General features: G+C 40.6%; 1 protein-coding gene across 3 annotated transcripts in view; it reads left to right on the top strand.

Annotated features, from left to right (window-relative positions):
• The window catches only part of MAPRE2 (microtubule associated protein RP/EB family member 2), a 104,281-nt gene that overhangs the window by 68,420 nt on the left and 21,443 nt on the right, over nt 1-14,418 (top strand). For all 3 annotated transcript variants that reach the window (XM_082499332.1, XM_082499333.1, XM_082499331.1), the window contains 2 exons: nt 8,382-8,527; nt 10,529-10,742. In XM_082499332.1, the coding sequence (XP_082355458.1) occupies nt 8,382-8,527; nt 10,529-10,742 (360 nt within the window). The remainder of the gene's footprint in view (nt 1-8,381; nt 8,528-10,528; nt 10,743-14,418) is intronic.

The following is a 14,418-nucleotide window of genomic DNA, read 5'->3' on the forward strand; positions in this document are numbered from 1 at the left end:
TCTGACTAAACAGCTTATAACTGAATTTTCTTTACTAAGGCTGTTTTTCATCTATAGGGAATACCAAGTGAACGTGTTACAGGGCTTTTCATGAGTGTTTGGCTGCTACGTGAGAGTATGTTCAAAATAAGAGTCAGGCAGGAGACTATTAGAGGGCTTGCATATGAATTAAAAAGAAACAATACAAAGTATACCAGCTATATAAATTATGAGCAAGGAAGCTAGAAATGGTAAATGTGTATAGAAAGGGAAGTGCAGCCTGAAGTGAGGTGTAACTTCTGACTTAGCTGATACTTGTGTGATGCTTTGAGGTTAAAGAGATATGGAATCTTTTTTTCCCCCCTTCCTGCATTTGAAAATTCTCAGTAGAATTATAAACTTGCAAATTGTCTGGCCTCCAGTGCATACACACCTTCTGTCTTTCAGGATTTGTATGCAAGGATCAAGGATTAAATGCGGGGTGGTTTGTTGGTGTGTGTTTGTTTGGTTATGTTTTTTTCCTTGCTTTTAATAAACGCATGTATTATAAAGAGAGCATGTGGTTTGGCATTTTCAAATTTTAGACTGTGATGCTTTCTCTGCAGATGCCTTGGGTGGTGCCACAGGGAATTCTTCACGTGGCAACTGCTGTAGCTCGTACCATATCTCAGTTGGCATTCCTCATGTGAAAATATATAGTCCCTTTATACGTACATCTTGTTTGGTACACCACCACCCCAATCTCGGAGGAAGGCAGGCAGTGTGACAACAGGGCAGATGTCGTTCTTTGTTTGACTTTGTGTTGGGATTTGGGGGAGACCTCCGTTGTGGCACCTGCAGGCTTGTTGTCCCTCGCAACCGGTGCTGTGCGGGGAGGAGGTTCGCTCCTGGCTTGTGGAGGGTCTCCAAGGTGTTCTGCTTCCAGACACTGCACGCTGGGGCTCTGCAGTGTGGGGTTGGTCACCAGCCCCAAAGCCTGGCAGTGGCTGTTCATAAGGTGGCCATTGTGTCCCCAAGACCACCCAGCTGCCGGTCCCTCAGTGGCAGCAGCAGGGAGGAGGGTGCCAGGCGCAAAGACCTCTCTGAGCAGTGCTGAGGTGACTGAAGAAGGTGGTATGGCCAGACAGAGAGGTGGTGAGGAGGGCTTTTTCTTCTGAATGTCATTTGTGTCTGTATATATATATACATTCAAACAGGGTGTATTCTGTGGCTTAGCTGCATGGAATTTGCTTTTTCATGTCTTAGAAGGTGTATTTTGCTCAGTGTCTATATTAACCCATAACTTCCTACATGTGTACTACTAAAATCTGTACTATATAGTACTTATTACTAAAATCTGCCTTCCAGTACCTAAAGGGGGCCTAAAGAAAAGATGGGGAGGGCCTCTTTATCAGGAAGTGTAGCGATACGACAGGAGGTAACAGTTTTAAACTGAAAGAGAGTAGTTATAGCTTAAATATTAGGAAGAAATTCTTTACTGTGCGGGTGGTGAGGCACTGGAACAGGTTGCCCAGGGAAGTTGTGGAAGCTCCATCCCTGGAAATGTTCAAGGCCAGGCTGGATGAGGCTTTGAGCAACCTGGTCTAGTGGGAGGTGTCCCTGCCCATGACAGGGGGGTTGGAACTAGACGATCTTTAAGGTCCCTTCCAACTCCAACCATTCTATGACCCTGTTGGAGCATTTGGTACCAGCATGATTTCTGTGCAGCCCAGCGTGGCTAGGGCCTGCAACGCTGAAGCAAATTTCAACATCAGTGGTTTGTTTTTTTTTTCCAGTTTGCAGCCTTGCAGAGGCTGTGTCTCTAGCGAAACTTGGAAACATGATTAAAACATGGCTTGATCCCATTTGCACTCTGTAACCAAGCCATGTTTCAAGGAACTGGCATGTTGTCCTGAGGTCATGCAACACAGAGAATGCTTAGTGTCAATGACTCTCTAATGTCTTCCATATGATGTTTAGGATTAGAAGGATACAATGGATGTTAATGATTGGATTTAAGCTCATTGCCAAGACTTTCTGAGGAAGCTTGCAAAGCAGTATCGCGAGATTTTCAGCCAATAATATTTTTTTTAAATGTTATTCATTAAGAATTCAGGAGGAATAGAACTTAAACAAGGCTTTTACTTTTTTAAATTATTATTTAATTACTCCTGGTACTCACAGTCAGTTGCTTGATCTCCCCCCTTTCGAAAGAGCTTGTTAGATTTTTGCGTGCTTTTTTTTTTTTTAGGCATGATGAGTTACGCAGCTATTTTAAGTTAAATGGGAACTGTGTTTTTTGAAATTGTTCTGATCTTCCTGTTTAAAAATTAATGAATTTGAAAATGAATTATTGCTAAAAATTAAGTATTAAAAACTCTGCTGTGTATAATTTATAAGCAGCTTAATGATTTACATATTTAAGAAAAAGAGAATACAAGTTAACACAGGGGAAGCCTCCCTGCCACATGCATTATTTAAAATGATCAGTAGGTATTTTGGATTATGTCATACAAACACCCTACCTGCGTGCAACAGGACTTTCTGAAGAAGATGTCATTTAGACGCATGTATCTCAATGGCCATCGGTGAGGTTAGTAGGGGGTATGTAGTTCTGTAGGTTGTTTTCGGTGGTAGCCGCGCTGCTTTCAGAAGCTGCCATCTGTATGCAGATGCTCACTCTGCCCTCATCGAGGCAGCTGTGCTCATGCAACTCTGTGCAGGAGTACAGGGCTGTGCTCTAATCTGCATCATTTATGGTTGTTTTGATTGTTGTTGGTTTTTTTTTTTTTTTTTTAAGTGCCCTCCCAAGACTGTTGCTGGAAAGGGCTCAGGCCAGAATGGCTTCATTGGTGCACAGCCCCATCAACACTTGCTTCTCTACAACTAAGCAGGCAGTAAATTGATGTGGGTTTGAACATTCACCAGGAAATGGGGGCTGAAACCTCTTAAATTTTTTTTTTTTTTTTTAATTGGAGAAATAGAATTGTGTTGACCTATATCCTAGGTCATACAGATACTGCTGAAAATCTAAATAGGAATTTGAAGACGGTTCTCCAATGGAGTGCTCAACATGAATTGTGCTATTTCTTAAACACATGGCTATATGTAACACACCTTCATGCTCACAGACATGCCCAGTTTAAAAAAAACCTTCCGTGGCATAACAGAACCGCCTATATATTTGAAATCTAAATGAAAATCTATACTATGATATCTAAGTCAAAAACCCATCTTGGCATCGCTCCCACGGAAGCAATTCTAGGAAGCCTGAGGTAAAAGGCAAGCCCCGAGTGCTGCTGTACTGTAAACAATGATCGCTGGGCTTTGAGGTTTTTTTTTCCCCTTTTTTATCAAAACCATTAGGTCACACATGCTCATTGCAAGTTACTGCCTTTTTTTGTTGTTGTTGTTGTCCCAGCAACAGAAACACCGGGTGTGTGCCGTTTCCCATCAGTGTTAGCAACCATTGCTCCAAGTGAACTGAAGTGCTGATGACTAATATGCATACAAATCATCCTGTATTTTCCAAATGCGAGGACAGGTTGTTGCAGCTTTGGAGGGAATGAATAATTTGAAGGAATTTGTATCTAATGTGACTGGATATATGTTTTCAGATTGACTGAAAAATATTTCCTTAAAGCAAGCAAGCAAATGAACGAACAATTCTAATTACAGAAAAAGATACTGTCAGCCTTTTTCCCGAATGGGATTTTTCAAAAATGAGTAAGTGAAAATGAAACTGAAGCCTGGTTAAAAGGTTTCAAGTTGAATTACATGCCATTTTAGAATGAAATTCTTACTAAGCATTTATAGCCAATGTCCAGTGCAGCGTTTAACTCCTTTTGCTGTGGTTTGGGCATCAGAATTAAAGCAAAGCAGCCCCGCACACAGGCAGGCCCTGTTTTTTCACAGGCCTTTTGTGTTCCCATGTCGGCTAGTGTGGTTTTATGTGACTTTCTGGGATCTTGCTCCCACACGCTGCAGGGATGAACAGGGAGGAACAGCGTCTTCTGACATTTGATGTGAAGGATTAACCTGTCTCTTCCTCTAGGGGACAAATATTAACTTGGGCATACCTGAGCTTATACTACAGTATTTCCACTAAATACTTGATTAGTATACTAAGTACTCAATATAGTATATTCAAAGAAGTTAGTTTGCAAATATTTTCATTTTCCTCTATAAATATATAAACATAAATGCCAAAAATAGCAAGGATCCGATCTTTCTTTCCAGCTGAAGTCTAGGAGGTTTACCAAGCGGTAAAAACTTGCAGGAAAACAGGATTCTCTTGTTTTCATTGTTATGTCCTTTAATTTCCTTGTGCTTTAAATAGTTAGAAGCAGAAGTACCTGTGATTATCAAGAAAATACTTGTTTGCTTTTTTGGATTCGTCAGCCTCCAGGTGGAAGAGGAGAAAGGAGAAAAACTGAAAATCTGTAATGATGCAGAGTGCATATGCTTCAGAGCAAACTGTAAGTCGGTATGGACAGTCTGGGAAGGAAATGCAGAAGCAGGGAAATAAAAGTATAGGGCAAAAGCTAGAATGACTTCAGCATTCTTTACTGCCAGGGGGAACTAGCGAAAGATTATCTACAACTCTGAAAACGCTGTACAAATGTTGTGATTTTTATAGACTGGGTAGAAGCTTCTAGCTTTACCACTGCATGTGGCAAAACTCTTCAATTGTAACAGCTTTAAACAACCACCTCTTCAATTCTTGATTTGTTCTTCTGTGTCTTTGTTCTGCCCCAGCATCCCTTCCCCTCCCGCACCGGTGGGTGCAGTCCCCCCGCTGTCCTTTGCCGCCTGCTCTGCCCTGAGCCTGCTGTGGGAAGCCCAGCAAACACCTGCAAACCCTGTAACACTGCTGGGCTCGTTCCGCTCATTAATCGGGCCAAAAAGCAGCGGCTGCTGGGGGTGTCATCCAGCACAGCCCTGTTTGCGGGTTGGTTTTGGAGTCTGGCCTGTGGATGTCTTCTGTAACTAATGGCTGCATCGATATTCTAGATCAAAACACGAAATGGAATTTTAGCCAGTGATTCTAAAATGCTCGTCAGCTAATGCAGGATAAGAGGTTTTTAACATTGATCCCTCTTCTGCAGTGCTACCAGCTGTAGTTTTCATCTCTCATTTGAGTAGATTTCAAATTATTTCTGTTTGTGTGTGTGCATGTACCTGTTTATGCACACGAAAGTTTTTTGGTCTTAAAGACAGATTTATTGTGAGAGCCATTCTGGACGGGTAGTATGTGTGCAACTCCTCTGTATAGATTTGTTAAGTTTTTTTTTTTTGGTTGGGTTTTTTTTTTGGCATTCAGGGTTGGGGTTTTTTTTTGCAGAAAATGTAGGGAAGTTTTTAAATCTTGTATGAAATATAGTGGCATAAAAATCCTTTTGTTCATGTAAATTATGCAAGAGGCATGTCAAAAGCCTTGATGTCATTATCTCTGTCACTTTATGTTGTGTCAAAAATATTCCTTTCCCATGCACCCGCACTGAAGCATCTGTTGTGTAGTAAATTGAATAGGCCTAAAGTGCTGTCCAATATGCAGAGGACCACGCATCTATATGCTGTGGCTGTGAGGTAAAGGCATCGCAGTCTTGCGCGAATTAAGTAGGGCTGCTCTTTCTGCAGGAAATATCAGTGATGGGCAGTATAGAAAGTATCATCCCCATTCTGCTGCACTGATTTTTACCATTCAAATGCAATGGGATAACTACAAGCTTTAGGGGGTAAAATTTTAAATTATATATAAATACCTATATAATGTTAAGTATGTACCTAACCTCGCTGTCTAAAATCAGGTAGTCCCAGCTGATTGTAATGACATTTTTTACTTTCTCCTGTTTCCGTAGTAGACAGGTCTCAGCCCTTTGGGAGTCGAGAAGAGTTTTCTCTCTTTGTAGTTTACAGTAACTACGACTACAGTTGTAGTTTAGTTCAGTCCACGTTTGCATGTTGCCTCTGTACTTCAGGAAGGAGCATTTTAATGAATTGTGTTTGCCAGTGTAATAAAATCCTCCTGTTGGGGAAACAGCCCGGCAGCCGGCTTCGGTGTTGTATCAGAGAGCAGGTTCCTGCTGTCATGTGGATGTAGTCCAGTGTTTTCTGCCCTCGAGTGTTGTGCAGACCCAGGACCACCCCCTGGCTGGCAAAAGCACAGAAACAACTGCCAGCATGATGGGAAGGAAACACAAGGAAATACCGTAACTAGAGTCTTAAACCTGGTAAGACTCTATCTAAAGGCATGCAGAAGGAATTTGCATTACCAGCAGAAGGAGGAAACCTCATGTGAACACTTTGGGTTTCTAGTTTTCTAAAAGGATCTAGATGAAAGGTTGCACAGTGCATTTTCAAAGCCTCCAGGCAATTACTTAGATATCAGAGTAAAGCTTATAACTGGGATATGGGGGGGGATGAAAGGACAGAGTTAGGAACAAATTCAATTTATAACATGAAGTGATTGCATAATAATCCTCTTTACATGAAATTAAATAGTAATAAATGTAGTCGAGCCATGCTTTATCTGTATATCCGTGCTTTTAATTGTAATGTCATTTTTCTGTTGCCAGATATTTACCAGTTCTCTTGCTAAGGATGAGTTTTGAATAACTAATTGTGTTTATATAGCTTCCTATAAGAAGATGCAAATTTGTCAACTGATGTTTGTAACTTGCCAGGAGGCTCCTTTTCATTTAGGGAGTATTTTACTTTGATTCCTAATCATAACAAAACCATTGCAAACAGCTAAGCACAAGGTGTCCTTGGAAAATCAGGTTGTTTCTTTTTCCTAACAGTTTTTCCCCACAAAGCTAGACAACATGAAAAGATTTTTTTATTTTATTTTTTTTTTAATGGCAGTGGTTTTCAGCACTAAAGCTTGATCTTCAGTCCCTTAGCAAAACTCCTATCAGTATTTTGGGAAACATTTTTGGATTCCACTCTGCTTTTCGTTTTGGGAAGTTATGAGCCCTGTAACCCTTCATTGATGGTTGAATGGATACAGAGAATGAGAACTCTCTCATGCATAAAGTTGGACCTGTCAAAACACATGCATATCTCTGGAGAAAAATGTCTTAAACTTTAAGGTATTGTTGCCCCTCCTGTAAAACTGGGCAAGCCAGGTGTCTGCTTTGTTAATTTGGATTCTGTATGAGCGCTCAGCAGAATATTATTTTTTTTTTTTTTTTTTTTGACAAAAACCATTGTCGTTGATATTGAGCTAAACTGTTAGGTGAGATCTGGACTCTTGTTTGTCAAAGCTGATCTGCACTAAACGCACCAAAGTCCTTTTTGTGGAAGTGAAATTGGACTTGTCAGGAGTAATCGGGCGATCACTTCCCTGCCCTGTGTGTGTGCACGCTCTGCAGCCCTCTGCTCCAGAAATGGACTTCACTGAATCTTTGCTGAGTGTAAAGCATTTATACAAAACTCTCTTCTGAAGCACTGAAATTGGTTTTCCTCCGATTTCCTCAAACGTTTTCAGCCTTAATTTCCAAACATTTGAGTGTCAACAATGAAGACTTATTTTGCAAATGACAATGACATGACGATATTGTAGGAGGAAGCTTCCTGTGTACAGGAAAAGCACCCTGTTAGCTGTACTCAGCACACTGTTAATTTTTTCTATACAGTTGCAGCTCTGTGCTGAGTTAGTTATACGCACACAGGCACACGCACCCCTACCTACGAACGTGTAATTTCAGGTAGTCCTCAAAGTTGAACTCAGAAATCTTATTGTTTTGAGTGAGAGCTAAAGCTGGTAGGCCAGCTTCTGAAATCTATGGATGGACTATGCTAAAGTCTGCTTACTTAAATGCTTTTCTCAGGAGATGAAAATCAGTAGCAATGTTTGTTTTAGAGGGGTAGGAACTGGCTAGTATGTTTTAACAAGCTGGAGCTTTACAATTTTTTATTTTTTTTTTTAAATCATGCTTTGATATAATCTTAAATGATTGCCTTGGACTTGATTGGCATTTGGCTACAAGTGCCGAAAGAAGGAAGATCTTGGCTTGGTTGAATGTAAGGGGCTGTGAGGATTGAGGGAGATTATTAAGAGATTTCCATTTTGACTGTGATCTCACTGTATGGACAGTCCTACTGTGTATAGGGACTCCAAGAATATCGGTTTTAAATAGAAGAAAGATTTACTTTGCATTAGTCATGGTGGTTCTTCAGATGCTACACAACAGCGCGTCGTGCATCCAGACTGAATGGAAAAAGCCCATGTTAATATGTCACACTGTTCAGTGTACACCAGACAAGTAGATCTTGGGTGCGTAGTGTTAGGTTGAATTACAGCTAGGACTTACTCAGCACAGTGGCTTTCTGCTCGTGCTTTCTGCTAATGACATTAAACGCCATTTGGTCTTAGCTGGGTGCATCTGGATTAACGTCAATGCATTCTCTTGTTATAGGAGCAGCTTACTGCCAGTTCATGGACATGTTGTTCCCAGGGTGTATTAGCTTGAAGAAAGTAAAGTTTCAAGCAAAGCTGGAGCATGAGTACATTCACAACTTCAAACTTCTGCAAGCATCATTTAAAAGAATGAATGTGGATAAGGTAGGCATTCTGTATTTCTATTTCAATCACTACAAGTTTCAAAAGCTGTATAAACTGGGTGAGGTCAGTAAATAGGGGAAATAAACCTCAAAATACTTAAAGTCCACTTTTTCAACTTTTGGACTGAGAACTGGCATACAAGTTGTATGTGAAAACGTTCTTCTTGACCTTTCATTATCTGAAAAGGGTATTTAGGCATGAAGGAAGAAATTTGGCGTGCTCCATTTAGGTACCAAGTGAAAATTGAGTCCATGTGTCTGCTGAGAAATTGTGCAGCCTAGCTCATTATATCTTAATATCAGAGACCCTTTTGATAAAATACCATGTGTTGGAAATTCCTTACTGTCAGTGAACCTTAATTTTAGATACAGCAAAATTACTAGTGACCTGAATTTCCAACCAAGTAACTTGGAAATATACTGTTCTTTTAAGTATTCCATGTTTCTTGTCCAAAATGGGATTTAAGGAATTTAAAGTATTCAAGAGCTAGAATAATTTATCCAATTATTTGATAGGTTGGCCAGCACATGTGATCTTGTAAAGTTAAGAATAGAGGGCTCTTAGAACATGGCTTGTTCTAGCCGTAAGGTACCGGTATGTGCTTGAATGTGTGAGTTTGATGGGCTCACCGGTATAAATTACTGTGCTGATAAAAATGAATAATTAAAGTTATATCGTCATACTTTTTTTTACACAGATGTACTACCTGTATATCCTTTTAAGGTTCCGCTCTGCCTTTTAGTGTTGCCTTATTCTGAAATTTAAACAGTCTTAATAGAGAGTCCTGTAAGACTTTTTTTAAAGCAGTGGAAAACGCTCATTATTTCCTGAGATGTTGTGGATGCTTCTATTTACAGTGTAACTTGTTGTGAAACATTGGAAAGCCTAATAAAGTTAACATTGTCTATTTTTCTGTAGGGAGCAAAATCGCTATACTTTCTCAATGCAGAATTAAGATACAAAAGGAACAACCTGAAAGGACAAGCAAAATGCTATGTTAATCCTCGTAGGAGTATCATAGACTTATAACATGCTGCACAGTTGTCTTAATGTTGAAGAAGAAATGAAAGTTGCAATGGTTTTAGGTACCTCTTTCCAGCTGAAAATTGAATGCGTTCAGGCGGCATTGAGATCCATTTAACTTGGCTCTTTAATCAGCTGCATGAATTAAGCAAGGCAGGGCAGCCCTCCTGCAGCATTCCCTTCGTTGTCCCTGTCTGCCCACAACATCTGGGAAGCCTGAGCCTCCTGCAGAGCAATGCTGAACCACCTCCTTACACTGCCACATCGGCCCAAGGCTTCTTTTCTGTGAAAAATTTTGCAGGATGTGGATATGGAGAGATCCTCATAGCGTTTCTTCTGTTTCACTAAAACTTTATAGGCATCTTAGCCAACTTCTGTGTGTCCCCGAACTGTTCTATGTATATATACGGAATGGAAAAAAATTACAAGGTTAAAACCTCAGGGTTAGTTCATATGATGAACATGTACTACCAAAATGTAGGTTGGTTTGAACTTCAGCACGTCTTGGAAAAGCTGTTGGGGTTTTTTTTGTAGTTCAAACAGTAGGACAGAGAGCAAGAAACTCCCGTCTGGACCTTTTGAAGAATTGTTCATTTTTAGTATGTCCATTAAAAACAGAAATCCCTAGTTAGTTGAATATAGTGTTACTCCCAGAGCAGCTTCATTCATTGAGGCTGTCACTGCAATAAGAAAGGAGTAAGTCTGTGGAAGAGCAGTTATAAAGGCTTAAATACACCCACTGTATAGCCACTTCAAAGGCTGGGTCTTTGTTTTACTTTGGTTTTATTTCTTATTACGAGCACTTCCAAATCTACCATAATTTCCTTTCTTTTAGGAAGAAAACAATGGCAGAGGAATGAATATATGCTGATATAATCAATAGATTTTTTTCAAATAAGTGTGTATTTTTTTCAAGTGTAGTTTTTATATTTAAAAATGGCAATGATATATTATTGGAACCTTTATTCTACCTTTCAGGTAATTCCCGTGGAAAAACTGGTCAAAGGGCGCTTCCAAGACAACTTAGACTTCATTCAATGGTTTAAGAAGTTCTTTGATGCTAACTATGATGGGAAGGAGTATGATCCCGTGGAAGCTCGACAAGGCCAAGATGCTCTTCCCCCACCTGATCCTGGTGAACAAATCTTCAACCTGCCCAAAAAGTCTCACCACGCAAACTCTCCGACTGCAGGTATTTTGCGTCTTCAAGAATTCCATTTCTGTCTCTGAAGACTATTATAAACTGTGATCCATTTTATGTAAACACTAGTTAAAAATTGTTTCCTCATGTGGGTGGGCCATTCTTTTTGCCTGGTCATAGGCTCAGCATCTGAGATGGCAGAAGCTGATTTCTTGTGGTGCGCTCTGTCGGGCGTAGGGTCTCCCCCACTGAACCCTTGATGTAAACGATGTGGATACTAGCGATGTCTGATGGTGGAGACAAAGGCATTTAACCTTTTTGTCAAAGAATGTGGTGTGTGTAAGTGTATTCAAGAACATTAAATGCAGCGTGTTTCTCTCTCACTTCCAGCCTTTCAGGAAATTGCTGGCACAGGCTGATTTCTTATTTAATAATTTTTATGGTGAGTGAAAAGTTTCCAAATCTTAAGGGCTGACCAGAAGGAAAAACTTAATCAATCTGTGGTTTTATGTGTGCTTATTGTTCAGGTACGCTAGGAGCAACATACAGCTATTGCTCTTTCTCCAAGATACCTCTGTCTTCTAACTTTTTATTTTGTGTTTATATTGGGTTTTGCGAGGGCAGAGTTAACTTTCTTCACAGGAGGTTGCATGGCGCTATGTTTTGGATTTGTGATGAAAACGGTGTTGACGACACAGGGATGTTTTAGTTATTGCTGAACAGTGCTTGTACAGCATCAAAGCCTTTCTTGTTTCTCAGACTGCCTCGCTAGTCAGTAGGCTGAGGGTGTGCAAGAAGTTGGTACGGGGACACAGCCAGGACAGCTGACTCCAACTGGCCAAAGGGATATTCCATACAATATGACGTCATGCTCAGCAATAAAACTAGGGTGAAGGAGGAGAAAGGGGGGGAGGTTTGGAGTCATGGCACTTGTCTTCTCAAGTAAGTGTTACGTGTGGTGGAGCCCTGATTTCCTGGAGGTGGCTGAACATCTGCCTGCCGATGGGAAGTAGTGAATTAATTCCTTATCTTGCTTTGCTTGTGTGTGCGGCTTTTGCTTTACATAGTAAACTGTCTTTTATCTCAACCCACGTGTTTTCTCACTTTTGCCCCTCTGATTCTCTCCCCCATCCTGCCGGGGGCGGGGAGTGAGCAAGCGGCTGTGTGGGGCTCAGCTGCCTACTGGGGTTAAACCATGACAGTGTTTCTGGAACAGGCCAAAGGACTAAGCCTGATCATTGGTGTTTATGTAATATGGGTATGACTGGTCGCTAAGCAGATACCATTTTTTGATAACTGAGAGTTAAGTGAACAGGAGAGCAGCTGACATTTTTTTTTTTTAAATAATCACTAAACAAGTGTTACTGGGGTTGGTTGCCTATAAGTGTTTGTCCTGGGTTTACTTTATTCGTGCTAACCCAGTCCTCAATGATTAATTTTCAGTTGGCATAATTCTGTGACCTGTCTTCTCATAGGCTCAGATACGTACCAGTGGTGGCAAAGGAAAGGGGCAGGTATGGGGCGCACTCCGTTTTGGGCTGGCTTATGCTCTGGAATCACATCCAGATTTCAGTGTTTTGCTCTGATCACTTCTGACGTCAAAGCGGGGCATACTTGGCCAGCTGCCTTCAGCTCATTAGTGCTTCCAGGAAATTGAGCACCTAATAGCAGGCCAGTGCTGCTCTGGGCTTTTAAAGCTTGTTTATGTCTTTGTTTTGCACCATCTTGTGCCTAAACTTTTGAATTTCGGGGCCTGGTATGCTATAATTTCCCATGTGATGTCTTGCACTCCCTTTGAAAGCAAAAATACCCCAAGTGCTAATGTCACGGTGTTATCCAATTGAGAAATTGGAAAAGACACTTTTATTAAATACAGACTTTACCGTGCCTGTTAGTTCTTCTTGCAGATGGTCTGTTTGCACCAAAATCACAAATGTGTCATCCAAATTAAAGTTGTGGAGGTGACAATCCCAGAGAAATATAAAACAGCTACTGGAGTGGGACTAGCCAGCTGATATGCAGGATGATGCAGGGATCTCGTGTCGTTGCTGGTTGTATGAAGCACATGTCCTGTGCCTCCTCAGCCCTTGTATGGAATAGGACAACTGAGATATAATGTAGTGATCTTTGGTAAGATTCTGTGGCTGTGGAAGTTAGCTTTTTCATGGAAAGCTTCCTTCATTATGAACTTAAACATCGTCCAGAAGCATGACAGGCAGGACACTGGTTTAATTTTTGTTGAGCTGGGGGTGTGGGGTGTGTAGACATTACATGATGCTAAGTGAAATAAGAGTTGTAGCTTGTATTGCTGCCTGCATTTTAGAACAGGACTATTTCATTTAGGTGTCCGTCATTCTTGGGTTTTCATTTCACTGATGTGTTGTGTCTTTGTGCCTCATCTCACCACGTCATGTACCCTGATTGCTCGAAAGGATGGGAGCCCTTAAGAGGTGCCTGTTGATAGAGGACACCCTGGGAGGAGCACCGTATGTATCTGCAAGCTTTGCGTGTGCCTCATCTCCTCCTGTTTGGGAGTAAATTGGGATGATGTGGAAGCAAGTCCTGGATAGGTGGGAAGTTACCATGAAAGATGTGCTTCTGTACTTCTGTCATGTACGTGTGTCTGTGCGTGCTCACACGCACTTACCTGGAAATGAAGGAGTATTCATTACAGTTGTTATAGGAATCATAATGTGCACATGTGAGTAAAACAAACTTAGCCATTTATACTAAAAGGGCAAGAAAGATAAGGTTTCATGAGTTCCCCTGCAGCAGATTAAGAATTCCCCACCCCATCTGGAGTTTTGTCTTTCTTGATGGTACAAGCACAAAGAGGGAATATATGCCCATGAGTAAGTGCAACATCAGGTGGCGTAGTTCAAACTGCTATCTATAGCTCTTATGTTGATTATTTTATGTTCTTGGGTCTTCGGTGAAATGGCTGAGGTTTTGGGTATGGCTTTACTTCCACTGACTTTGTCGTGGGAGCAGTAAACATTGTGGGCTGCTTGATGCAATAACCTCTTACACCAATGCAGCAAGCATTTGCCAGCATCTGTAGCAGTTTGCCACAGTAGCTTGGCTCTCTTTTTTTTGTACATTTTCTTTTTTTAACGTCGCTTTTTAATTTGTGTGGTTTGCTCTACATTAGCACTGAAGCTTTGAAATTTTACTACTGTCTTGTTTCACTTCATTAATGAAACAAAAAGAAACAATAGTGAGAGAAAATCAAGAACCCAGAAGATCTTGCAACATAATCCAAAAGTTTTTAAATGGTGTGCAGTGAACATATGTGAATGTATGCACTTACTGTTTAGCGACAGGAGCAAGTAGACACATGGATACTCATTCACACTATATTTTTTTGTTTTGGCAGACCTTTTAAATATGCTATTCTAAATTGATCAAATAGCTAAATAAATTACTTCTTTAGAAATTAATATATTAGTAATTTCATATGTGTTTCAGATGATTCCTGTTGTTCCACAGAATAACTCTTCCAGTGCCCTTTGCCAGAGTTTTGGTTTTGAGTGATTTAGGAGGTGCTGATCTCTTTAATTATTCATAACTACTTTATAACACTCTGTTCTAACTCTGTATTTTCAGAAGTGGACTAAGATATGTCTTTCAATTAACAAGAAAGGGGTCAAATCCCTAAAGCCCGCTCTGAAAGCTTACCCAAAAAGGTCGCTGCCATGAGTTAGAACTATTTTTGGTATTTTAATCT

The sequence above is a fragment of the Vanellus vanellus genome (assembly GCF_965231255.1).
Source record: "Vanellus vanellus genome assembly, chromosome: 2".
In the NCBI taxonomy this organism is placed as follows: Eukaryota; Metazoa; Chordata; class Aves; order Charadriiformes; family Charadriidae; genus Vanellus; species Vanellus vanellus.